At 35.8% G+C, this 27478-nt stretch overlaps 1 protein-coding gene across 7 annotated transcripts in view; it reads right to left on the bottom strand.

Annotated features, from left to right (window-relative positions):
• ZMYND11 (zinc finger MYND-type containing 11) overlaps nt 1–27478 on the bottom strand; it is a 142991-nt gene that overhangs the window by 49681 nt on the left and 65832 nt on the right. For 5 of the 7 annotated variants that reach the window (XR_006353213.1, XR_006353214.1, XM_043965825.1 and 2 more), the window contains exons 2-3: nt 25278–25412; nt 3881–4040 (exon numbers count right to left, since the gene is read on the bottom strand). Coding sequence is in view for 4 of the 7 variants with exons in the window: in XM_043965825.1 (XP_043821760.1) it covers nt 3881–4040; nt 25278–25393 (276 nt within the window). In the remaining 3 variants the exon portion in view is untranslated. Of the gene's footprint in view, nt 1–3880; nt 4041–21561; nt 21738–25277; nt 25413–27478 lie in introns of those variants that run through there. The other 2 variants (XM_043965828.1, XM_043965829.1) reach the window with 2 other exon arrangements.

Consider the following 27478-nt stretch of genomic DNA (forward strand, 5'->3'; position numbering starts at 1 on the left):
AGCAGAGCCAAGAAAACAATACATACTATGACTGCAACAATGTAAATGGAAGGAATAATCAGAAAACTAAAAGTGAATACGGCAGGATCACAAGTTAGAGATAGAGGACATTTCTCCTCACTCCTTTGCAGAAGTGAGGTCGATGGGTATGGAATACTGCATATATTTTCAGAATCTTTAATGTTTTGATGAGTTTTGTTTTTCTTTCTTCATCATCTTCTTTATTATATTTATATTTCCTGTTAATGGGGATTGAAATGGGGAGGTATGCAAGAAGAAATTTAGGCAATGTAAAAACAAAAGATACATATAAATTTATTTAAAAACGTAATAACAGGTTACATTTAAAAAGTAAACTTTTCAATAAATGGAATTCACCAGCAGGTTACATTCTATAACCTTCATAATCTCCTAAAATTGAATAAAACTGACAACCAAAGCCACTACTAAAAATGTATAAATGAGAAGATACTTAATATTTTTTCATTTATAATAACAAAATTTTCTTATGAAGATTGATGACACTGACATTGTTTAAAACACTCATATTTAAAGATAATACTATCTTCAAATTAAAAAAAATACTTTTACCATTTCCCCACAAGAAAGTATAGGTAGGGAACATATGTTCAAATGTCTTATACATAGGAAACATTTAATAAATGGCTCGTTTGTTGAGGTAGGATTGCTGCCTTGATTGTCTGACCCACAGAATCACAAATGGATGTTTTCTTTGCTAATAAAAGATTCTTGGGATGAGTAAGTAAAAAAAAGAAACTCCCTGATGTCTTTTTCCACCTAAAGTATCCCAGATACAACTGGTAGGGACTGAAGAAAGGAGATAATCTTTCCCTTCCCCACTTATAGCTGCTGGAGTTTGAGGTGGGAAAAAAAGTGTTTCCTCTTTATTATGAAACCCTGCTAGACTGCAAAGTATTGTGATATTTAAAAAGTTTACAAACAACAAACAGATAAAATCCTGGCTTGCCCTCCCAATGTTAAATAATATCCACCTGTTTTTACCTTCTACTTCTAAAAAGGAGGAGGGTTAGAATCTAAGCCATGAATGAGTTATCACATAAATCTCTTCAACTTAAACGTTCCAGTTACAGAGCTGTCCAAGGTAGTACTGTACATGAAGTATGTCAAAAGTCATACAGAAAATTTCACTACTCTATATTACATGTATTCTACATGCATATGTTTAAGGATAATTACTATAGAAATTTATTTATGTTATAGTATAAGAATAGGCAAAGTATAAAGAGGACCCTTTCTGATGATTATGTTTATATAGTTGGTAAGAATTTGTGTGGTTTTGCACATCAGACAGCACTTTTTTTTAATCCCATATAATTATTTTTCATAAATATTTGTTTTCTATGCTAGATAACAAATCTGATACAAATACATAACCATGTTTTGAGATAACTCATTAAATGTGAAAGCAAAGGTAGATGAACAAAAAGAGTGGGAAGATTAAGTGCTTATTAAATAAAAAGAGATTTTGATAGGAATTCATAAAAACTCTGGGAGCAAAACCCATGTTAGATGATAAAAAAATGGCTGCTATAAAATATGACAACAACAAATGAAAAGATAAAATGCTTAAGACAAACCATCTACTGCAGTGCTGAGCACACAGTAGGTTCCATAAATACTTATGGAATTGAACTGAACAAATGCCCCCCAACCCCACCCCAATAATCTGAGATGAATGAAAGCATTTAGGAAAACAAAGCACAGAAGGAGAGGTAAACAACTCATTGAACAAAGGCCTAAAAATATTCATAAGAGCTGTAAAGGCTAGAGTTCTAAGTCACACTGGCAGCCAAACAGAGAAATAGCTTTTTTTTTTTTCCTTTTTTTTTTTTTTTTTAGTGAGGCAATTGGGGTTAAGTGACTTGCCCAGGGTCACACAGCTAGTAAGTGTTAAGTGTCAGAGGCCGGATTTGAACTCAGGCATTCCTGACTCCAGGGCCGGTGCTTTATCCACTGCGCCACCTAGCTGCCCCGAGAAATAGCTTTTATGAAGGAAATGACCAGGTGATCCATAAACTTAGATCCAGTGGATTAAGTCTGTGGACTACAGTGGTTGAAGACAACTTTCTATGTGGTTATCATAAAAATAATTGCTGAGGAATAGAGCACAATGTATTATGTGTTTCAGGGTAGTTGAAAGCCTTTATTATCTGGAGTAATAATTTTGTAATATATTTTGACCATAAATCATAAAATCAATCCTTTTGTTTTAAATAGTTTGTGACAGTGAGATCGTTATGTCTTAAGAAAAAGAATTTCACTGGAAACATTTTTATTTTATAAAGTCCGCAAATAAAAAAGTAATTGTGATAAGATAAATATAACACTTTTTCAGGACATCTAATGCCTATATCACGGGACAGACAATTAAACACTCTTTTATTATACAATTTTCTCACTCAATGAATAGGAGTTTCCGTACATTTTCAACTCAACTAACATAAGCAAAGTGCTATATGATTTTCTTATCCAATTTTATAACTCTCTGTCATATCAAAATAGCTGCTTTTGTGAACCAATATGATTCTGAAACAGTATTTGTTAGTTAACTCCCACTGAGGAGCTAGGAAAGGACACAGCTATAAGTCCCTGTGTTTGTTAATTCACTGTTGCAATGGAGCAGGAAAAAGGAATACAAAACATTTTTTTCCTTACAAACACCTTAAAATAGGAACAGTAAAGATTCGTTTTGGTTTTTAATTTAAAGCTTTCATGAACTAATTTAAGAACAGTATATACCACCCAAACACTTAAGCCCTATCAAATTCAATCAATTTAAAAATCTGGCATATTCTGAACATATCATTTTAAAATAGTGTACCTCTAAAATCAAAGTCATTTCCAGATCAGAAATTTGAAACATAAGGAAATAGAAACACTATATATTAAATCAACTTTACATAAGAAAAAAAAGAAAAATTTACTCCCAGGAATAATCATTGAAGCAAAATAAGCAGATAAAATGGATGCTTATAATATAATCCAAGCAGATAAAGGTCTAAAAATAAAAACAAGCTAAAAATAGAACAGAACAACCTACCAGCATTTCTATTTCAATTTTTGTACATATGCCACAAAAAAGGCAAGAACCACTAGTTTACTAAGGTAATGCTCTTAAAATTAACATATGGATCTACCTAGTACCAAAATTCAACCTGAAGCCCTTAATCAACCCTAACATCACTCTCCTGAGGTCCTTCTTTTCAACTATCAACCTGTTAACCCCAGTCTTTGGTTTAAATATACAATTCCTGAAAGAAAATATTTTTCAAAGCCTACTAATTGCAGATAGCCTCCTGTGGAAACCTTCAATTAAGAGAGGCATTTTTGTTTTAAAGAAATGTCTTTTTAAAAAAAGAAGTCTTTTTTCTTCTTTTATAGAATTAAGTCAACACAGACTCAATAAACAGGTCTTATCTTTTAAAAAACTAGTATCTTGGGGCAGCTAGGTGGCACAGTGGATAGAGCACCGGCCCTGGATTCAGGAGGACCTGAGTTCAAATCCGACCTCAGACCCTTGACACTTACTAGCTGTGTGACCCTGGGCAAGTCACTTAACCCCAACTGCCTCCACAAAAAACAAAGACAAAAACAAAAACCTAGTATCTTGAAAGATATCCAAGGAACATGTCAATGCTACTGATGTAGGTTCTTAATTATGATGAAAAATCTTTTCAATTTCAAATGTTTAAACAATAGTAAGCTTCTGAAAAATCTTTATTTCTATAGGGCTGCATCTAAATTAGCAATGATTAAATAAGTTTTTCAAATATTTTAAGTCTACACACACACACACACACACACAGAAATGTGGTGAGATTGACCAAATTATACTCACAATCTCATCTCCTGGTAACCAATAGCCTTCTTGTTCAATACCAGCTTTTGAACCCTTGCAGCCTACAGTTAGGGTCTCAACAATAAGCCCATCTTTCACTGCTAAGCTCAGCTGACGTGTTGTCTCTTTTGGATGCATACCATGGACTCGAGACATATACCTGAACACAGAGGAAAAACACATTATAAATACCTTACTCATTGTTTGGTAACAATAAATAGTAAATAAAAAACTAACATAAAACAACCTGTGTTTAGACATTCATTCTATTCACTTATTAGGTATCTACAACCAGAGCTCAAGAATATGAAAAATAAAATGAAAAATTCTGATTCTTTATTCAGACCACTCCCACACAGTATTTCTGCCTCACAAAATGCTCTTTTGTGTATTTGTGGGGATTCCAAATTTTAAAATAACCTAGAAATAGCAAACACAAATCACTTAATAGATCTCAGCAAAAAATTCCATTTAGTCTTAGGTTCATGACAATGACCATTCATAGCTTTTATATTTAAGGATTGTACTTTTTGCTTTCCTAAAGCAAAATACAGAATGCCAAAATCCATTTCTCAAAACTTAAAAATGAGAGCCAAAGAAAATGTAGGAATTACAATAAGTTTAGTCAAGAGAAAAGTTGTCATTAAGAAAAATTCACTTTCAATTGAAGTTTGTCTATGCATGCTTGAAACACTTTAAAAATAACAGGGATGTCTCAACTTACAAACAAGTAATTATTATGAAATTTATAGGGAACTCTGAACATGTTTCTCTAGGAAAACAGTGATACAAAATGTGGTTCTCAAGCTAGTTACAGAAGCATACATTAACCAAAACATGAATGAAAAGCAATAATTTTTACAAAGTAGAAAAAAATTGTTATAGATATAGCATTGCGACTTCACATTCCATATAGTTACCCATCTCCACCATCTTCCCTCTGCCCTTGCTTCTGCCTTCCTTTTATCCACCTGGCATGTCATCTCCAGACCGGAGAGCCAGAAAAATACCTCAGTTCTTATGGGAATCAATCCACTGACCTTGGTAATACATATTCTGAATCAAACTGTCTTGATTGGTGGATGAGTAAACACAAAGTCCACAATATCTAGCCAGGCCCAGATCAACAGCACAGATCGTGATTTATATTCATCAAACCTTTCCTCTCCCATTTTGCCGTCTATCCTCCTGTTGCATCATACCCATGAAAGTCCCTCTTGCTCTCGGCTTGATAATCAAATCAATACCACCATCCTACCTTTTTTCCCCTCAGAAAGGTCATTCCTATGAATCCCTAGAGACACACTCTTCCCTGATGACCACTTCTATATTTACAATGTTCCTACCTATTTGAATTGTATTTGTATCTCAGGTGCTTGGAACAGTGTATGACACATAGCAAATGCTCAATAAATGTTTTCCCTCCTCTACCCCAAGGATCTGAATTTCAGAAAAAGCAAAAGATTCAGCAAGACTATAAGAAATTGCTAAGGAATAACAAATAACACAAGCCTCACAAGTGTCTCCATCTATAGACCCAGGTAATCTGAACATCTCTCTTTTAGCTGAAGAAGAAATTTTAGTAAGCAATGTAGAAAAGAGAACAAAACATCTGCTCAGAGTCATTAAAAAGGGAAATAAGAAATAAATCCATCCCTCATCACAGTAGAGGAGAGTGGGTGGTGAAGGATCAAAGAGCCAGGTTGAGCATCCTGAGGTCTGAGGCTCAAGTTGGTTCTGATGCTGTGACTCTCAGCAGGTCATTTAATAACCTTCTGGAACCTCAGGACACTTCTCAGATTTGTAAAACGTGTAATTATCAGATGGAACATAACTTTTTCCTGTATCGGACAAATATATTTTCTGTTAAGTGACAAGAGGTGACAAGGAAACATTCTTACCCCCCGCCCCACTGAAGATGAGGTGAGAGGCTAAGTGGGGAATGAGAAGATGGAGAAAAGATGGAGAAACTGGATGGTAGAGGGACACAAGGAAGATATCAGAAAATAGATATTAGGGAGAGGAGCAGAGAAAACTCTTGTTTCCCAGCTGTCAGAATCCATGTCTTCAGGTCTTTTTGTTGCCCAGATACCTGTCTACCCCAGGACCCATATCTAGCCATTCTGCCCTCATGATCACAGCAAGGTAGGAACATACTTCCTGTTGTGCTCACCATTCTCCTAGTCAACCTGCCTGGGGGACACATAGTTCCACTGGAAAAATGTCTGCTCCCCTTTTCTTCCACCAGCCCAGTATGTAGCTAGAAGAGAATACAATGGCAAAGAAAATAATTCGCACTTGATGGATTTCTGGCATAGTTTGCTCCTGATTTAATGAATTCACATGTTTGAAGCATTCAGGTTGTCCCTATGCCTACAATGAACTTACTCCTCCTATTGGCTTTTTGACATCTTTAGCTTCCTTCAAGGGAAGTCCATGTGTCAGTTTATATAGAAGCCTTTCTTGAGCCATATATCCAGCTCTAGTTTTCTGAGTTTCTGTCCCTCATCACCAACTACCTACTGGAGAGGGGAAACTGGGTGTTCTGCAGGCATTTCAAGTTCAACATATCTTCCTACCTATTTGATAATTCCTTCTTCGTGTATTTTTCAGGACCTTTATCCAAGTCATGCCCATTAATTAAGGTTGAATCTTCAAGACTGTGTCAGGCCCTCCTCTCTTCTCCTTCCATACGATCTCATTTTGTGGTCTCATCAGCATTCATGGGTTCAAGTTATCATCTCTATGAAGACGACTCTCAGATCTACATATATAGACTTGGTCTCTATTCCTAGCTCCAGGCTTACAACCCCAAGTCTTTTAGACATCTTGAACTGGATGTCCCCATCTTAAATTAAACATGTTCTATACAGAATTCAGTATCCGCACCCCCCCCCACCCCATTCTCCTCCTCTTCCAAACTTTATTATTGTTGAGGTACCACCCGCCATTCTAACCTCCTGGTAACCCAAGATTGCAAGCTCTGTATCATCCTTCTCTTTCCACATACATAGCCTCTATCCCAGTACAGGCTCTTATCATCTCTCACAACTACCCATTTCAATTGATCCTCTACTCGGCTGACAAAGGGATTTTCCTATAGCATACGTCTGATGTTGTCCCTCCCGAGGAAATCCCCATTACCCCAGTATCAAATATAAAATGCTCGATTGGGCAGTTAAAGCTTTCACAACCTAGCACATTCCTACCTTCCCATTCTTACACTCTACTCATAATGCAGTAAAACTGGACTTCTGGCTGTCCCTGGCACATAACAAAACTCAACCCAAACTCCATCTCCAGACTCTGTGCCTCTGCACTGCCTGCCCTGCCCCCTCCTGACTCCAGCCTCCCATAGATGCACTCTCTCTGGCTTGTACCTGGCTATTCATCAGAATGGGAGCTTCTTGGGGATGGAACGGCACTTTCACCTTTCTTTGTATTCTCAGCACTTAGTACAGAGGCTGGCACCTATTAGGCACTTCATAAAGGGCTCCTCCATTAACTTCTTCATAACAAAGGCTACATGTCATTTTATCTTTTGATGAGGAAAGGGTCAGCTTGGATGAAAAGGAAGTTTAAATCAAATCCCTCCCTAGCCTTAGTTAAAGCAACAGTAATGATAACAGAGGAAGCTTTTACCAGCAAGTATATACTGATGATAACTAGCTAAAAACACCAGCAGTAGCCACCATCTTCCCTGTTTTCTGAGCTCCTGAGTAAATCCCAAGTCAGTCATTCAGTCTACAAGCATATTTAAAATGGTTACTGTGTGTCAGGTACTGTGATAACTTGCTAGGGACACACAGAGAGGCAAAACCAGCACCTACCCCTGAAAAAACAGCCCTCAGCTCATCATAGTTTAATGATTGCAATGAGATACAAATACCTATACATATAGGAGAGAGGGCATTGAAAGTGCCCTAGCCCAACCTCAGTTCTCTTCAATTCAACAAATACTTATTAAATAGTATAATATACAAAGCATTATTTTAGATGGAAAATGATATTGCCCCTCCACTCTAAGACTCCTATGATGTAGAAGGGAAGCGAGACATGTCCATAGAGAACTTGAGTTAAGGGAACTGTATTCCAATATTAGTCATCTAGAACCAACAATGGTCACTGCATTTGAGCTGAATTTTTATTTCTTATAGAGTTATTTTCATTTATATTATTATCAAAATTGTATATATTGTTCTTCCGGTTTGGCCTCTTTTATTCTTCATCAACTTATACAAGTCTTCCTTTCTTTCTCTGAATTCCTCCTATTTGTAATTTCTTAAAGTACTATAACATTCTATTCTATTTATATGCCACAATTTGTTCAGGCATTCATCAATTAAAGGTCAACTATGGTATTCCCAGCTTTTTACTACTGGAAATATTACTATGAATATTTTAGCATATCTGGGACACCTTTCTATAACTGTACATGCAGTTACATATGGTACATCCACTACTGGAATTTCTGTCAGTAGTGCAGTTCTATAGTCAAACTATAGTTTAAAGTTGAAGTAATTGTATATTAAAGTATTTATCATATCACAGCTCTTTTAACATTATGTTTAGTCTCATCAAATTTGCCAAATTGATGAGTATGAGTAATACCTTAGAAGTTTTTATTTGACATTTTTCTTATTATTAGTGATTTGAAGCTTTTTCATATGGTTCCTAATAGATTACATTTCTTCTTTTGAAAATTGTTCATTTCCTTTGCCCACTTACCACTGAGGAATTGTTCTAGCTCATATGTTTTTGTCAATTCTTTCTGTAGTTTGCATTTCAGACTTTTGTTAGAGATATGAAATACTGTGCTTAGTATTGTTATTGTTCTGTTATGTCACTCATTTCCGACTCTTCATGACTCCTTGGGGTTTTCTTGACAAAGATATTGAAGTGTTCTGCCATTTCCTTTTTCAGCTCATTTTATAGATGAAAAAACTGAGGCAGACAGGGTTCAATGACTTGCCTGGGCTCACACTACTAGTAAGTGTCTGAGGCTGATTTTGAACTCATGTCTTTCTGAACCCAGGTCTGGCACTCTATCTATGGTGCCTCCTAGCTGCTCAGGTTTAGTGTAACATTAAATATTTTTTGATGTGTTAAAATTGTCTTGAAATAATTATAATTATCAAGGAGTGGCTCTCACTTGACAGTTCAAGTACAATAACAGAAATGAATTTACATGAGAAGAGTGGTAAAAATTGAAATTAAGGTCAAATCAGTCTCTGAGTTTCCCAACTGATGTTTAATCCACTGCAGAGTTTTGTTATCTTTTTTCAACTAGATAGGCATAAACAGCCTAGTAGTTCCTTTACAGTAGTATGTTAATCTTCTACCATTAATTCTTTTCACTGATTTGCTTATGTCACTAACATCTAAAGTTCATGTTTAATATATTTAATACTGAAATATTTTTATTACTTTGAATTTAAATTTTTTAGACATATGTTTCTATCTCCTCCTCTCTTCTTTCCAGTCTAATTTCCCTAGATCTTTTTCTTGGTATACTTGAATACTTCTTAATCCCCAGATGAAGATTACTTTCCTAAAGTTCTGAACAGTGTTGTATAGCTAAGCAACACAGTGAGAATCCCCATGTCACTCCAGCTCTCTTGAGATAAACTCTAAAATGTTTGCAAAACAAAGATGTGGCAAATAGTTTTGAATTCTGAAAACCTTAAATTCGACAATAGCAAATTAGTAGTTACAAATAAATCTGAAATATTGTCTTTTGTAGTTTGACAATTATCCAATTTTAAAGAAACATGTTTTTAAGTTGTATTTCTTCTTTGATACTTTATTTCATTTTTTAAAATGGGGAACAGGTAATGCTTTTTCTTCTTTTCCCCACTTAATCGGATTTTTTCCCCCTAAATACATATAAAGACAATTTTCAACAATCATTTTTGTAAGATTTTGAGTTCCACATTTTTCTCCCTACCTCCTTCCTCAAGACAGCAAGAATTCTGATATGTTTAATAGTGCAATCTTGTTAAACTTATTTTCACATTAGTCATGTTGTAAAAGAAAAATCAGAAAAAGGAAAAAAAAACAAGTGAAAATAGTATGCCTCAACTTGCATTCAGACTCCATACGTCTTCCTCTGATTATGGATATAATTTTCCATCATGAGTCTTTTAGAATTGTCTTGGATCATTGTATTACTGAGAAGAAATAAGTTTATCATAGCTGATAATCACACAATGTTGCTGTTACTGGGTACAATGTTCTCCTGGTTCTGCTTACTTCATTTGGCATCAGTCCACTTAAGTCTTTCCAGGTTTTTCTGAAATCTGCCTGCTCATCATTTCTTACAGCACAATAATATTCCATTACATATTCATATACCACAATTTGTTCAGCCATTCCTCAACTGATGGGCATCCATTCAATTTCCAAGTCTTTGCCCCCACAAAAGAGCTGCTTAAATATTTTTGTACATGTGGTTCCTTTTCCCTTTTTATGATCTCTTTGGGATACAGATCTAGTAGTTTTGCTGGGTCAAAGGGTATGTACTGTTTTATAGCCCCTTGCGTATAGTTCCAAATTGTTCTTCAGAATGGATCAGTTCACAACACCAATAATGCATTAGGTGTTTCAATTTTCCCACATCTTCTCCAACATTTATCATTTTCCTTTTTTGTCATATTAGTCAATTTGACAGGTGTGAGGTGGTACCTCAGAGTTGTTTTAATTTGCATTTTTTTAATCAAGAGTGATTTAGAACAAGAAACATGTTTTAAGAAAAATGCTAAATATATTTTTATTGTTGTCCTATACCATGGATTCCTGAAGATACACGAACCCAAAGACTCTAACAACCTTCTAATCTCTGATGCTTCTGGTGCACTCACCAATTTGAGCACTTTAGCTACATGTGGTACATGTGGGAAAGAATTAATTCTCTAACAAAACATTTAATTACAATATGAACAAATCACTTAAAATGATCCACAAACATGTTGTAATTATATTAGTATTTTATATATTAAAATAATACTAGTTAGTATATCTAATGCTCTCTGGTCCTTCACAGACAAGAAATCTAGTCTTCATTACTACACTACTAGTACAGTATATAGAAAACTGAAATGGAGTCAGGAAGATCTGGTTTTGAACCTCACTACAGCTAACTATGAACTTCGTGACCCTAGGCAAATCACTGAAACTCTCTGAGTTTTATTTTCCTCATGTGTAAAATGAAGGTGGATTCCCAGATAGTTCTAAATTTATAAGTTACAAATTTTACAGCTGTCCATGTTGCAATCCTGTTCTGTTAGCAGGAGTCAGCTCAAACTGGTTTTTATCAGTTCTCCCTCTAGCCCTGAAAAACTTACTTTTCTCAAATTCTTGAGTTGATGTAATTTCACTAGATGATATTGTCTTGCTGTTCCTTATATGGGCACGCTTTTCCCTAACTGAGAAGAAGAGTCTACTACTTTAACAGGCTGTTACTGTATCTCACAATAAGATAAAGATGTCTCTTCCCATCTATACTTCATCATAGTTAGTACCTAAATTCCAAAGGGAATTCATCGGGACTTAGGAGTTTTAGCATTAGACAATTGTACCAGCCAATTAACTTTTTGTTGTTGGTTTTTTTTTTTGTTTTTTTTAGTGAGGCAATTGGGGTTAAGTGACTTGCCCAGGGTCACACAGCTAGTTAAGTGTCTGAGGCCAGATTTGAACTCAGGTACTCCTGACTCCAGGGCCGGTGCTCTGTCCACTGTGCCATCTAGCTGCCCCCCAATTAACTTTTAAACACTCAGGTTTCTTCTAGTCAAGTCAACAACTATTTATCAAGCACCAGACACTGTTCAAAGTGCTGAGGATAAGAAAGCAAAAATGGTCCCTACCTTCAAGGAACTTATGATCTAATGGGAGATAAAATGCAAACAATTAGGTACAAATAAGATATATGCAGATAAACTGAAGATGTTTTCGGAGGAAAGGCACTCTTTGTATATGTTACTGAATACCGCTAAGACCACTTCTCCCTGTCATTCTCAAGCATTATGGGTCAAAATAATGGATGGCTTCACCATCCTGTCTTTGGCCCGTGCTGCCAACATAAGGGAAAAGAGAGCAATTCTCTTACTATGCTGATGACTGAGCCTCTTCTTTGCTCATTTGACTTTCACCCATAAGATGGCAACATTAACCTTAGAGCTAGCCTAGGCAAATTGTAATAGGATGTGATGCAGTAAGAAAAGAAAAAAAAGAAAAGCAAACAAATTCACTTGAATATGGTCTGTCTTTATTATGAAAACCGGACAAAAGAAATCATACATCTAAATGCTGTGAATAATCCCCCCAACATACAATGCATATATGGCAGCTATGTGCGGAAGTGGATAGAGCATACAGCCTAGAGTCAGGAAGAGTAAACTTCATGAACTCAAATCCAACTTCGGACACTTACTAGCTGTGTGACCTTAGACAAGTAACTTTACCTCTCTTTGTGACTGCAGAAGGAAATGGCAAACCATTTAAGTATCTTTGCCAAAAAACCCCCACCAAAAACAGAACAAAAAACAAAAACCCACAGAAATGTTTCTGGGGTCACAAAGAGTCAAATACAACTAAAACAACTGAACAACAACTATTTGCCAAACACTCTGTGTTAAAACAGAGGATATAAAGAAGGCAGAGGACAGTCCCTGTTCTCATGGAGCCCATGTCTAATGAGGAAAACAACATGAAACAACTATGAACAAATAAGATATGTATAAGATAAACTGAAAATAAACAGAGCACTGTCAGAGAATTATAGAACTAAAAAGTACCTTTTTCATTGTAGCTCACATCTTATGTAAGCACCAAAAAAACCCCACCCCAAATAAAAAAAAAACCCAAACAGAACAAACAACAACAACAACAAAAACCCACAAAACAAAACAAAATAAACCTGCTGTGGATATAGTGGAAAGAATGCTGGAACAAGGTACTTGTTCTAGTTTTACTTATTAACTATTTCACTTTGGCCAAGTAATTCAATCTCTTTGGCCTGCATTTTACCATTTTAAAAAAAGGGGAAGGGGGAAAGAATAATATCTGTCCTGTTAGCCTCATAGGCTTTCGGAGTTCAAATGAGATAATGGATCTGAAAGAATTTTGAAGGTTTTAAAGTACTAAATAAACATAAGGTAGCAGGTACAGCTAAATGGTGCAGTGGATAGAGCCCTGGCCCTGGAGTCAGAAGGACCTGAGTTCAAAACCTGCCTCCAGACACTTAATACTTAGAAGCTGTGTGATTCTGGGCAAGTCACTTAATTCAGATTGCCTCAATAAATAAATAAATTTATACTCATGCCTCCTGCTCTTCATCATCATCATTTCCTCAAAGGCAACAACTATAGCTGATATATTTTTTCTATCTTCCACAAGACAACATATTCTTGGACATATCAGTTACAATATTCAAATATTTTGGATTAAAATAAATGACACAAAGACCTTCCTAACAGAAACAAAATAATAAAATATAACAATGGACTCTGTAAAGAAAGCTATATTTTGTTTATTTTGTTTCAAGGAATTTAATAATTTTTCCATTCAATATGGTACACTGGGAAAGAATACTGGATTTTGGGGTCAGATGACCTGAGTGAAAGAGTTGGTTCTGCCACTTACTAAATTTATGACCTCGGGCAAGTCATTTAACCACATTGTTTTCCTCACTGGTACAATGAAAAGGTTAGATTAAATGAGCCCTAATGTCCATTTTAGCTCTAAATCTCTGATCCTATGACCTCTTAGGAGTTAAATTTTATTCTTGGTATCTCTAGCGCTGGCTTCAAATCCAAGCAGTGATCAGTTATTACTAATCTAGGTTAAACTTATCATGGAACAGTTTGAAAGGAACACTTTAATGAAGTACCCGATTAGGTTTATCCTAGTGATGGAGGAGACTAAAAGGGTTAACAGATAACCTATCAACAGTAGCTATCAATAGTACCTAAAAGGGGTTAACAGAAAAACATAAGACCCAAATTCTAATTTAGATCTGAGCTCTAAGAGGGATTCAGATCCCAGTTAATGGATAACTTAAGACTTGAGTCTTCATTAATACAAGTCAGGGCCTAGGTTCTTGTTACCCACATTAATCAACACTCATAACAAGAACATAAAAAGGCAGGTCATAGAGACCTTAACTATAACAATGATACACAGACAGGGTATAGAAATTCTAATTGATAAATGAAAATATTTTAAAATTAGGCATAGGGAAAAGGTGACATGTGCAGAAAAGGCCAAATTTGTCCCCAGATTCACCTTATGACATGTAAACCCCCAAAAGACACCTCTATGGAAAAAGGTACCCATCTCGGGGGTTGGTTTAAGCCCCCAGGAACTCCAAATTAGGATAAGCCCTCCCCTGTACCTCCCTAAGGAGGAGATTATTATATTGAGACTGATAATCAATTTATCCATACTATAAATATAACTGTCTTTCCTTTCGCTATTGGAGAGGCACCTCCATGATGCCTCTTAAAAAAAAAACAAAAACCTAAAAGAACAATGAGTAAGCTAGTTTGGTCTTTGCTAATAAAAGTCAATGTATTAAAAAAAGGTATATTAGGTGATTTTTTTTTTTTTGGTGAGGCAATTGGGGTTAAGTGACTTGCCCAGGGTCACACAGCTAGTAAGTGTTAAGTGTCTGAGGCCGGATTTGAACTCAGGTCCTCCTGACTCCAGGGCCAGTGCCCTATCCCCTGCGCCACCTAGCTGCCCCATTAGGCGATATTTTTCATATGGCAACCTTTAAGTAGTCAAGCCACATAAGTAGGTTCATGCATTTGGCAACTATTCTGCAGTGGCTGAAAAAGCCTTTTAAAATATATTTATACCATGTCTTCTCAATTACAGTGTAAGTGGCCTTGAAAGCACTTATGTAAAACAAGTTCCTTTTGTCATACATCTCTGAATCCTTTTTGAATCGAATCCAGTTCCTTATACATAGTATACACAAAATGTTCTGTTGGTTGTAGCTGTTGTTAAATATCTCTTTAAAGGATATGAGAGAAACTCCACCTGACATCACATACTGTAGGGATAGACAGGAATATATAACAAACCATTTAAAAATTCTATCCAATTGGAAGAAAAAAAATGCCACATTAAATCAGATCCAAAAATTATCCATTAAAGTGTGTCTCTGACATTTGCTGAGAAAGACTGGTAATGTATTCCCCAAACTGTGTCATCTCCTACGAATCCCATTAAAGTTCTATCACCCATGATTTTATATAATGAATAATGAGTAAATTTACATTTTCAATTCAATTCAATTTCAATTTAATTGTCAGCAGTAATAACTTCTCTAAGATTACTTTACCTGTATTTTTCTGTATTTTAATTCACCTCTGTGATAGAAGTGATATCCTAACCTATGTAAGTTAGGCTAGTTTCTCCTAAAAAGGTCTTGGAACATCCCTTAACATATGGTTGACTCAGAAAAGAAAAGGTGCAGACTGTTGACATCATTTCCTCATCACCTGAGTACAAAGCAGCCATAAGTACAAGGAGTGCTCTGAAGTTTGACTCAGCTAAATTATTTCAAAGTAGTCTCAATACCTATCTTTACTTGCTGATTATCCTTTTATCATGGCCAAGTAAATCTCTTCTTTGTTAACTAATGAATGACCTACAAATGTCTCATTTTGTTCTAATACTGAACCTAAACTACCAGGAAACTGGCCTGAGTCAAGCACAGCACAGAACAGATAAAGATATCTCCCTACATCTGATATACTGAAGGTAGATAAAATCTTATACCCTTTAAGATTTTAAACCTCGCTCATTTTCCCTTGCTAATTACTTCATATTATCAGAACAAAGAATTTTTATATCAGTTTATGCCTCCAATCCACTCTCATATTTCTTTACTTAATTATTTTAGCCATGTTCTAAATTTTGTCTGTATCATTCATGAAAGATCATGACCAGAACTATACATAGTAATCTAGGTTCATAGTTGCATAAAAATAATAATAATATATCTTCTATTTTTTTCTTCTCTCCAATAAAGCACAGCATCTGCTTGTCTTTTTTTTTTTTTAAAGTGAGGCAATTGGGGTTAAGTGACTTGCCCAGGGTCACACAGCCAGTAAGTGTTAAGTGTCTGAGGCCGGATTTGAACTCAGGTACTCCTGACTCCAGGGCCGGTGCTCTATCCACTGCGCCACCTAGCTGCCCCGTCATTTTTTACTACAGTAGGATATTAAGTATGTAATTTAAATTTATCAGAACTTATCACCTTAGACATATTTGGGACTATTTTACTTCAAAAACATAAAACAGAATTTCAGAGCTAAAAATGTGTTACAGAGATCATCTAGTTTAAAACAGTGGCTAAAAAAAGGTCACCATTTAAGTATCTTTCTCAGATAATGCCTCTCCATAAATCTTCTCCACATAACTCAACTTCTTTTCTTTCCATCCCTTCATTTCTCCTATTCTGGGATTCTTATCACTTAGACCTGGACTACTGTAATAACCATTGGTCTCCCTGCCTCTAGTGTCTCCACTTTCCAATCAATCCTCCACCCAAGTGACAAATTTACATTCTTCTAGCACAGAATCCAGATCTTGTCACTCCCCTGCTCCAATGCATCTCTTTTTTTTTAAGTGAGGCAGTTGGGGTTAAGTGACTTGCCCGAGGTCACATAGCTAGTAAGTGTCAGGTGTCTGTGGCCGGATTTGAACTCAGGTACTCCTGACTCCAGGGCCGGTGCTCTATCCACTGCGCCACCTAGCTGCTCCCAGAGCCCCTTTTTTGACATTTAGATCCCTTTAGGATGTCTCTAACTGACCTTTCTAGGATTACTGCACATTATGTTCATTCATGCACTCGAGGTACCAGCTGAAGCTAGTCTACTTTCTATTCCATGGATATGACATTCCATTTTAAATCTGTGTACCTTTATATAGGCTGTTCCTCTTGCCTGGAATACACACCTTCCTCACCACATCAGAAAATGTCTAGCTTCCTTCAAGGCTCAGCTCAAGACCTTTAATGAGAGTCAGTGTGGCCATGCCAGACTAACTACAGGTGTGTTAGGTACAATATCCTAATCCCTACTCCCATGGAAGTTAGGTTAGTTTTATGAAAATGAATGTTGAAAACTACCCTTACATGTAACTGGAAAATAAAATAAAATGTTTGTTCCAAACAAAAAACAAAAAAAGACATCTTCTGCTTGCTCCAATACAGCTACAAACAAATACGTGAAAATGATTAGAGAGATGCAAATGAAAACAACTCTGAGGTACCACCTGGCACCTATCAGATTGGCTAAAATGACAAAAAAGGAAAATAATAAATGTTGGAGAAGCTGTGGAAAAATTGGAACACTAATGTATTGTTGTTGGTGGAGCTGTGAACTGATCCAACCATTCTAGAGAGCAATTTGGAATTATGCCCAAAGGGCTATGAAGCTGTGCATACCCTTTGACCCAGCAATACCACTTTTGGGTCTTTTCCCCAAAGACATCATGGAAAAGGGAAAAGGACCCACATGTACAAAAATATTTATAGCTGTTCTTTATGTGGTGGCAAGGAACTGAAAGTTGAAGGGATGCCCACCAATTGGGGAATGGCTGGACAAGTTGTGGTATATGAATGTAATGGAATACTACTGTGCTGTAAGAAACAATGAGCAGGAGGAGTTCAGAGAAACCTGGAGGGTCTTGCGTGGGCTGATGATGAGTGAGATGAGCAGAACCAGAAGAACATTGTACACAGTATCATCAACATTGTGTTTTGATCTACTGTGATGGACTATATTCTTCTCACCAATGCAATGGTACAGAAGAGCTCCAGGGAACTCATGATGGAAGAGGATCTCCAAATCCAAGAAAAAAAAAGAACTGTGGAATAGAGGTGCTGATTGAACCACACTATTTCTTTTGTTTTTGGTGCTGTTGTTTTTCTGTTTTGAGGTTTTTTCTCATTGCTCTGATTTTTCTCTTATAATATGACTAATGCAGAAATGTGTTTAATGTTATTTTATATATATACATATATCAGATTACCTGCTGTCTAGGGGAGGTGGGAAGGAGGGAGAAAAATCTGAAATTGGAAAGCTTGTATAAACAAAAGTTAAGAACTATCTTTATATGTAACTGGAAAAAAAATAAAATACTTAATTTTTTTAAAAAAAGGTATTGAAGGGCAGCTGGGTGGTGCAGTGGATAAAGCACTGGCCTTGGATTCAGGAGGACATGAGTTCAAATCCAGCCTCAGACACTTGACACTTACTAGCTGTGTGACCCTGGGCAAGTCACTTAACCCCGTTGCCCTCCCCCCAAAAAAAAGGTATTGAGATGATCCTAGAGATGTGATTGGCTCAGGGGACTCAAGGTTCAGGTTGTGTACTAGCTTCCTGGCCACCTAAGTACAAAGAAAGCAGGAACAGCTTCAGATGTGCTGTGATGCTTGGTTGGTGGAAAATGAAGGGAAACACTTGAAAGTGAACTTCATTCAGGTTAATTAACTTGATGTCTTCTATGTCTATCCTTGTTAAATACCCTTCTCCAATTCCTTAACCTGAAGTTTTGGGGTTTTTTTGGACTGTTTTCTCTCACAACTAGCTAATATGGGTATTTTCCCATGACTACTCATGTATAACTTATTTTGAATTGCTTGAGTTCTTGTGGGTGGGGGGTGGGAATGGAGGGGGGAAGAGAAGTTGGAACACAAAGTTTTTTTAAAAATTTATGTTAAAATTTTGTTTTTACATATATTTTGGAAAATAAAATTCTATTAAAAAAATTAAAAATTAAATACCCTTAGCCATGACCCTGAGCAAGTCACTTAACCCTCATTGCTCCCCAACCCCCGCCCCACCCAAAAACAAAACAAAACAAAAAAACTGGTTCTCAAAAGGTATTGCAAATACCACAAAGTCCATGGAACTTATAACTGCAATCTAGCACAAACATGAGTTTCCTGCAAGTTACACAGAATTTACAATTTGTAATCTTATGACCATGCTTGAGTCTCCTGAATTTCCTGTCCTTTGTAGCATTTTTTACTAATAAAGAAAAATCCCAGGAAAGAGGAAAAATTAAGTTTTGAGAACCACTCAAAAGGGAAAGCCATTTTAGCTATCCTCTGCCTTGGTCACAATACATAAAATTGGATTACTTTATTTACTTCTGCACATTAATCAGAAAGTTCTTCTGAAGTGCCTCCCAATGTTCCTTTGTGAAGCTGCCCAAGTCACTCAGCCTCCCAATGTTCCTTAAACTAGTGAAATCACAGGCCTGGTCCCTATCCCCACTATATTGGGCACTGGGGATAGGGACCAGGATGAGTGGCTTGGGCAGCTTCACAAAGCCAGCATGTCAGAGACAGGGCTTTAACTCAGATCCAGTTCCTGATTTTGAGACCTGCTATTAATGTGACACTTCCTGATGTGCCAGGCATCAGGGATACAAAGGACAACAATTTTACCTAGAATTTTTTTCAGGGCAATGAGGGTTAAGTGACTTGCCCAGGGTCACACAGCTACTAAGTGTCAAGTGTCCGAGGCCAGATTTGAACTCAGGTCCTCCTGAATCCAGGGCCAGTGCTTTATCTACTGCACCACCTAGCTGCCCCCAGGACAACAATTTTAAATCACATATAGTTCCGTATAAAGTTTTTGCTTTTTGGTGGAGAGGCATCAGCAGGTGAAGGGATCATGGAAGAGGTGGCATTTGATGTGTGCTCCAGGCATCAGGTTCATCTGATCTATTCGTTTTCCTCATTCTAGTTTCATTCATCAATGATTCCAATCAACAACCGATCAGCCAACATTTATGAAGCACCTATTATGTGCCAGGCACTGTGCTAAGTGCTAGGAACACAGACACAAACAATGAAACAAGCCCTGTTCATAAGGACCGTACAGTTCATCACAGGGGTTTGGCTTAGCTGGGTCTTTTGCCTACTTTTCATTTAATAGATTTTTCTCTCCAGGGCTACTCATTGTTTTATGAGACAATGCTGCTAATAGTCTCACCATTATTCTTTATAAAATTGTACAAAGATGTACTGTTGATGCTTTTTCGTCTTACTATCAATTGACAATGATACTTTGCCTCTCTCCTAACAGAACCATCCCTGATAACTAACTACATTACATTAAAGCACAACAACCACACTCTTAAAAACTACTCCATATTTAGAACGCCCCCCGCCCCTCCTCCCTCTCCTCATATGCTGGAGATGGGCTTTACTTCTAGTTCTCTGAGGTCAGAGATGGTCACTATATCTGAGTCCTAAAGTCATTGCATTGTGTTTTCCTGTACAATTTTTTTTTTTGCAATTGTGTAAACTGTTTTCCTTGTTCTGTTCATTTCCCTCTGTATTGGTTGATACAAGTCTTTCCAAATTTCTATGAATTTTTCATAATTGTCACTCCTAAAGCACAATAATAATATTCCGCCACAATTTGGTCAGCCATTACCCAACTGATGGGCTTTCATTTCAGTTCTCTGATAATATAAAAGTACAGCAATTATATATTATCTCTACTCATATATGCACAAATACACACACACACACACACACACATATAGCCTTTCTCTTTGTGTCTTTGTAAGGGTTATCATTAGTTTACGAGTTTTGTCTTATCTAGTAAAGTTAAAATTCCCAGTGCTTTTCCAATTGTTAGGACAATTCACAGCTCTATAAACTGAGCTTTATAGTGCCTATTTTCCCACAGGCTCTGAAACATTTATCATTTTCAACCTTAGACATCTTTGTCAATACAAATAAGTTTTACTCTAAAGGGATGGTTTCTTTGGCTGCCAGAGGTCTCTGCTTGGCAAGTTAAGTCAAAGGTTTACTTAGTAGGGTTTGGGTTTTGTTTTGGGGTTTTTTGGGGGGTGCTATTTTGTTCTCCTGTAAAGGGAAATAATAAATATTAGTTAAATTTCTGAATGAAATTGTTATGAGTGGCAATGGCCTTTCTTCCATACACTTCTCACTTTTTGGTCTGGTTGTAGTTGTTTGCACACTATAACTTTTTCTCATGTTTATTTATTCTTTTTCCTAGTTTTAACACAAATTTTGACCTTTGCTCTAAAAAGTTAGTGTCTCACTTTACACAGATAGTTGATCTAGGAATAACTCCCACAAAAGAATTTTTTCCCCATGTTAAAAAATATTCATTTTTGTGATTTTACTCATTGTCTATCATGTCCCACAGCTTCTGATTTCCTCAAAGAAAGTATCAATCTGTCATGTAGATAGAGCATAAACTTTTATTTTTGTGGTGTTCTTTTTTGCTAATATTTATTGTAAGTAATGTGGTATGAGATAAATATCTCAAGAAATTATTTTTCTTGTTGCCTTTGGACACATAATTAAAAGCAACTCCACCAATTTCTTTATTTACCCTCTAAGAAGAACCAAGAACCACTCTTCCCTGGTGCTACAACAATCTTATCTTCTGACTCTGGTCACAAGGACAATGCCAAGACAGAAAGAGTTCAGTTCCTTTGGTAGCATATCCATTTATTGGTCTTTGGACAAGAATATCACATTTAGAGTACCAACTAAGATATAAAGACAGTATAAAAACTGATTCTAAGCACCATCCACATTCTTACCAACACTCTACAACTGTTACTGCAGGAACAGACTGAGGATAACTTAGTATTTTTCTCTGTTTTCAACTTACTTAAACATCTAGCGAGGATGGTTCTTACAAAGTGGACATGTCTGCTATGTGCCAAGAATGTACTTTCCAACATACTTAATCTACCAAATCTTACTCTTCGCAGGTGTAGACTTTGAGAGTCCACTGGGTCAACTCCATGCTGTTATGAGGAATGAAGTAAGACTTTGTGAAGAAATCTAAAAGGAAGAAATAAAGGAATGCATTCCAGCTATAGGGGATGGATGGATTACGCTCATGAAAAGGTGTTGGAAATGACATACCGCACTTGTGGAACAGTTAGCAATATGTGGGGAGAAGTAATAAAAGTCACTACATTGTATGGTTTTCTTTGACCAGAAATGCCACTTCTATGCATATATTCCAAAGTAATCAAAGATAGAGGTAACTGACCCATATGCCTAAAATGAAAATCAGCACTATTTGTGGTAACACAGAACTGAAATCAAAGTGGATCCCACCAACTGGGGAATGGATAAATAAATTATACTATATAAAAATAATGGAATATTATTATTCAGTAAGCAATGATGAATGATGGAATAAAAGAAACCTGGGAAGGTCGGTACAAACTGATGCAAAGTTTAAAGTGAGAGCAACCAGAAAAATAATTTAAACAATAATGTAAATGAAAATAACATGGAAAACTTCAAAAGACTGATGACAAAGAATGCTTTCCCCCTCTTGGAAGAGAGGTGACAGACTAGAGGTTCAAAAAAAGAGCAGATATTTATAGACACAGTCAATGTGGTCGTTTCTTTTGCATGACAATACTTTTTGGTTACAAAGAAGGGTTCACAAGAGGGAGAGGGAGTTGGTTGACAGTGATGCAAAAAGAAGAGAAAAGAGTAACAATGAAACATTAAAATACATTTTTAAAAGAGTAGCAGTAAGTTCAGAAAAAGGATATAGATAAGTAGGGCAACTGTGTTACTATTGTGTTAAATTCAATCTATACATTCAAAATTTTCTATGCAATCATTCAAGTTTGTTGAACCTATTAACTAGGAGGGGAGATGAACATACATATACAAAAAACTCATGAGATAAGACAACAATGCAATAGCTGTCAAAAGATGGTATAGGATCAAGTATCTAAAGAATGATAGCAACAAAAAGTACTATAGGACTTCAGAGGAAGAAGAAATCACTTTAGATTGTAATTGTCACATGAAGGTTTCATAAAGGAGGTAAGATTTGAAGGAACCTTAATGGATGGGTGGAATCTGGACAGTTGAAATGGAAGGTGAGAAGAAAGAAGGGAATAAGGCATTATTCTAGGTATTGGGGCGGGGGGGGGGGGAACCACTGAAGGTAGTAAAACCATGAATAGATCAGTCTTGTTAAAGTAGTTAGAGGGATATTTGTTACAAGGACTTTTTTTTTTTGGGTGGTACTTTTTCAATGGGAGCGTGGGAAGAAAAGGAAATGCTTGCTATTCTTAAAAAATAAGGTAGAGCATGGGAATAGTGGAAGATATAGTTGGAAAGGCAGGCTGATATCAAATTGTGAAAAGGGCTTTGAATGTCAGAGTATATCTTTTAATTGAATAATAAAATCTTTTTAGTTTTCACTTATATTTGGTTTCGTTATTGAATAATTTAATCTGATAATTACTTAAGCTTAGTATTTTACATATTTAAAAGCTTTCTGAATTTTCAATGAGAACAGTAACAGAACAGGGGAAAAGGATTTTTTTAATCCTGAAGAACAATTACATCAAAATTATGCTTCACTCATTTTGACTGAGGAAAAATATTAATGTAGAACTGATATTTAAGAAGCTTTTAATTTTTAAATGGGATTAGGGTTTTGTTTCATTGGACTTTGTTAGATTCAGAATAAAAAAAACTAAGGAAAAAAGCTTTCATTTATTGAAGCAAAAGCTAAGTGGTACAATTAATAAGTCAGTTATCTGGTAAAAAATCAAAGGCAATCTGTTTTATTGCACATGTTGAAGAGAACTTTCTAACTTTGTTTTGGTTTATTCTTATCTGGAACATTAGTAAGAACTCCAGAACTCAGAAATTTCATTGCTCAACAAGGCACAATAAATTAGAAATCACATTTTCTTAAATAGCAATGAATATAATTAATCTGTGTTCTAACTTACTACTATAATTTGAATCAAACTGCTCTATCAATCCAATATTAATTGTCTGTATTTGGTGAGTTCTTTTCAACGTTGCTAATCACAAATGTTAATCAAACTCCACTTCCAGTAATTTTGCAAAAACAAACAAAAAAACCAAACAACCCCCCCCCAGCAAATCCAAGCCATCCCATGTGTAAGAAAAACAACATTTTAATTCCAAAAATATGGAATTTAAAACCTTCTTATAATTAATACTAATAATTATTAAAGCTGAAATATATTTTGAACTTCAAAATCAGATATTCATAGGTCTTTTTGGTTATAATAGTAATTTGTTTAGTTATAAATAGAAAGAAAGTGATGAATAGAAATAGTTTATACATCTCAAGACTTTAAAATATGAAAGTTTACAATCAGCAAGTCAGAGATAATGACTTGTAATAGTGTATGGCTGTCACTTATCTTGATATTGAGATGATGAAGTAATTGTTTCTTTACACAGCCATTCTAATTTTTAAAATGGATTAAGTAATTTCTAATAAAAAATAAAACTAACAAGAAAGTCACCAGATCTGGCACATTAGTTTGGTAATCTAATAGAGATCATCTTTAGCCAATCCACAGCTATGCCACATAGTTTGGTATTGTGCTTCAGTGTGTCAATAGGGCATTACGGTTTGCTTTCACTACTTTGAGCAACGTCATATTAAAAAGCAATAAAATTGTTATACTATCTACCTACATATTAAATTTAGAAACTGAGCTGCAACAAATGTTTATTTCAAAGCCAAATTTATTCCAAGTGCTTATTATAAGATAAGATATTCTCTAGTTTCCTTTCTTATTCCTAAATTCTACAATTTCATGCTACAAAAGTATAAACCGAGTTTGTATTCCTTAGACATTTTACTTGCTTGTATACATGCAGGAGATATATGGATCATGGATGTTGATGCAACATGCCGGTATGACAGGTGGAGTTGATAGGAGAGCTTTGTGGAAGAAAACACATTTCTTGGAGAGATACATGGACCCAAATGTTTCAGTATCCTCCCCACTAGACTGGAAGGTCCTTGAGAGGAATGATAGTTTTTTCCTTTCTTGCTATCCCAAGAACTTAGTACAGTGCCTGGCACACATAGTTTGTGCTTAATAAACACTTGCTGACCAGAGGCTTAAGGTTTTCCCCTTGAATGAGATTGGGACTTCTCTCTTAGTTTGAGTTGAGACCTAAAAACTTGACCCCAGCAAAGAGCTCTTTCACCCTTTTACATTTTCTGATATTTTCTAATGTGCAGAACTTTTCCAATTTCTGTTTGCTATTTTCCTTGGGGGAGAAAATGGATCTGGCTATTGGTGATGGTCTTCTAAGTAAAAAGAGATGGATGTAAAAAGGGCACATGCTTTAAGTGTAAACTCAGAGGTACTCAATGCTTAAGAGTGACCTGGGAAGTTTTTGTTTTGGATCTATCATAATTATTTTCTATGTAACATGCCTATGTTATAAAAATGAAAATTTTAAATACTGATTTATTTTTATAAATCTTTTTTTACAGAGTTCACAAAGAGAGATTGTTATATTTTAAAAATCAACTTAAAATGTTTACTATGAAATGCTACTTACTTTGTAATGCGGTCAATGTTAGCAATTTGCTTCTGGTTTCGAATGATCTCAATAGCTGCCCAAAGATGCTGGATAGCTTTTGTATCCGCTTGTCGTCTTTTTGTTAAGCGTGCCATGACCTATTCACTTTTTTTGCTGCAGTAAAACACAAAGAACATACATATATTGAGTTATGCAATTTAATATACCATATCTCTTATAATAAATTGTGAGATTTAAAATTGGATATTAGATCATAAATCTCCCCTACTTAACCTTTCCCTTAATTTATCTCCCAGACTAGTAAATGGAAGAAGCTTTTGGTTTTCTAGATAGACCTTTTATTGTTATGGTAGTCACAAGGTGATGTTGATTAGAAGGATAGGAAAGTAGAAACACAATACAAATCGTCTTAAGTCTAAGCTTAGTCTATATTCCTTATAAAAACTCACCAAAACCGAAGGCCACCTTTGGAGAGAGAGAGAGAGAGAGAGAGAGACCGTCTGTGCAGCGCAGTCAGGAGACCAGCAGAGCAGGAAAAAAAACCCCACTTCTGTTCTCTCCTTGCCTTTTAAGATCGCACCCCGGAAGTCGAGTGCATAGCAGGCAGTCTGACTTGCACAGCAGGCGGACTGGCGTGCGTAGCTCATGCCATTGGTCTCCTCCCCAAAAGGGTGGTCCTTAAGAAAAACTGGAGTCTTTCAGTTATCCTAACCAACTGTTAAAAAACTTTCATATTTTTTTTTTACCACATTTCCCCCCTTTTTATGCTTTGGGACTCAGTCTTCGTAAAGTATCAGGAGACAGAAATTGCCTTTTTAGGGCTTTAGCAGACCAGCTAGAAGGTCACTGTAGAAATCATCTCAGACACAGACAAGAAGCTGCTTCTTATATGATTAACCATAGACAAGAGTTTGAGTCTTTTAGAGTAAATGACTCCCCTTTTGAAGAATATGTTGACGAATTAAAGAAATTTGGAAAGTGGGGAAGAAATGATACAATTGTAGCATTTGCTAAGCAGCATCAGCTGAATGTGGTGGTTCATCAGTTAAATCAGCCTTTATTGAAAATCAGTGGCACAGAAAAAACTGATGCTAGAGAACTCCACATTTTCTACCATAAAGAACATTATAACAGCATTAGAAAGGTCAATGACAATTCAGAAACCCCTGCCACTTTGGCATGCAGAGAATTGGGGAACCAGTTAAAACAATGTGGCATACCCCAAACTCTAGCAGCTTAAATACCTTATAATTTAACAAGCATTTCCTTCTACAGGCAAACCACTAAAGCACATGGCCTAGTTTTCTGGCCCACCTCAAATATTTTTTTAAATTCTTTTTGTTTTTGTTTTGTTTTGACTTTTGAAAGGCACTGAAAAGACCTGGAATTCACTACACCTTTAAGTTCTTTAAGAGCACAAAAGGGTGCTTAGCGAATCTTTTGCTTTTTATTTTTGGTTTTTGGTTTTGCTTTGTTTTTTGACATTTGCTTCTTTTGCTTTTCTTTAAAACTAAATTTTGTAAACTAAGTGATTATTCAAAGACATTTTAAGTATATGCTGTGAGTGAGGCCATCGGGCCTCAGAAGCTACCAGAATTCTTTTTTTTTACTCTTTCTTTTTGAGAGAACCATGAGTTCTAATGAGTTTTGTTTTATTTATTTATTTTTCTCCTTTCTCTTTTATGTTGTTGTTTAACTAAAAAAGACCAGAAAGGGTTATTGAACCCTATTGCTTGATACCTCACTGAAAACACTGAATATTGAATCTTGCTAATTGAAGTCTTACTTCTTTTTGATAAATTAATCACCACTTTAAGTATCTGCTACTGTTATACTAGAGAATTCATGTATAAGATGATGTGGTTTACTTGCTAAAAGAAGATTATGTAATAATGTTTAATATAATCAGCTATTTACATTCATTTATTATTTATATGTCATTATACTCTGGGTATGGTTTGGAATTATTGTATATATCACTAATATACTCTCAGTTATGCAGCATAGCACGAATTTTTACCATCATACTGTCTTTGATGAAATTAATGAGATTTCAGAAATATGGAAACTTATCATTTCAGAAACTAACTTGCTGTGAACTCTGATGCAGGCCCTGGAGAGAATATATGTGCAACAAAAGGAGAGACAGGTATACGTAAGTCCATGGTTTGCTTATGATGGTGACTATGTAGAACACAATTACTAGGCACAGGCCAGTA

Source organism: Dromiciops gliroides, chromosome 5 (genome assembly GCF_019393635.1).
Source record: "Dromiciops gliroides isolate mDroGli1 chromosome 5, mDroGli1.pri, whole genome shotgun sequence".
Lineage (NCBI taxonomy): Eukaryota > Metazoa > Chordata > Mammalia > Microbiotheria > Microbiotheriidae > Dromiciops > Dromiciops gliroides.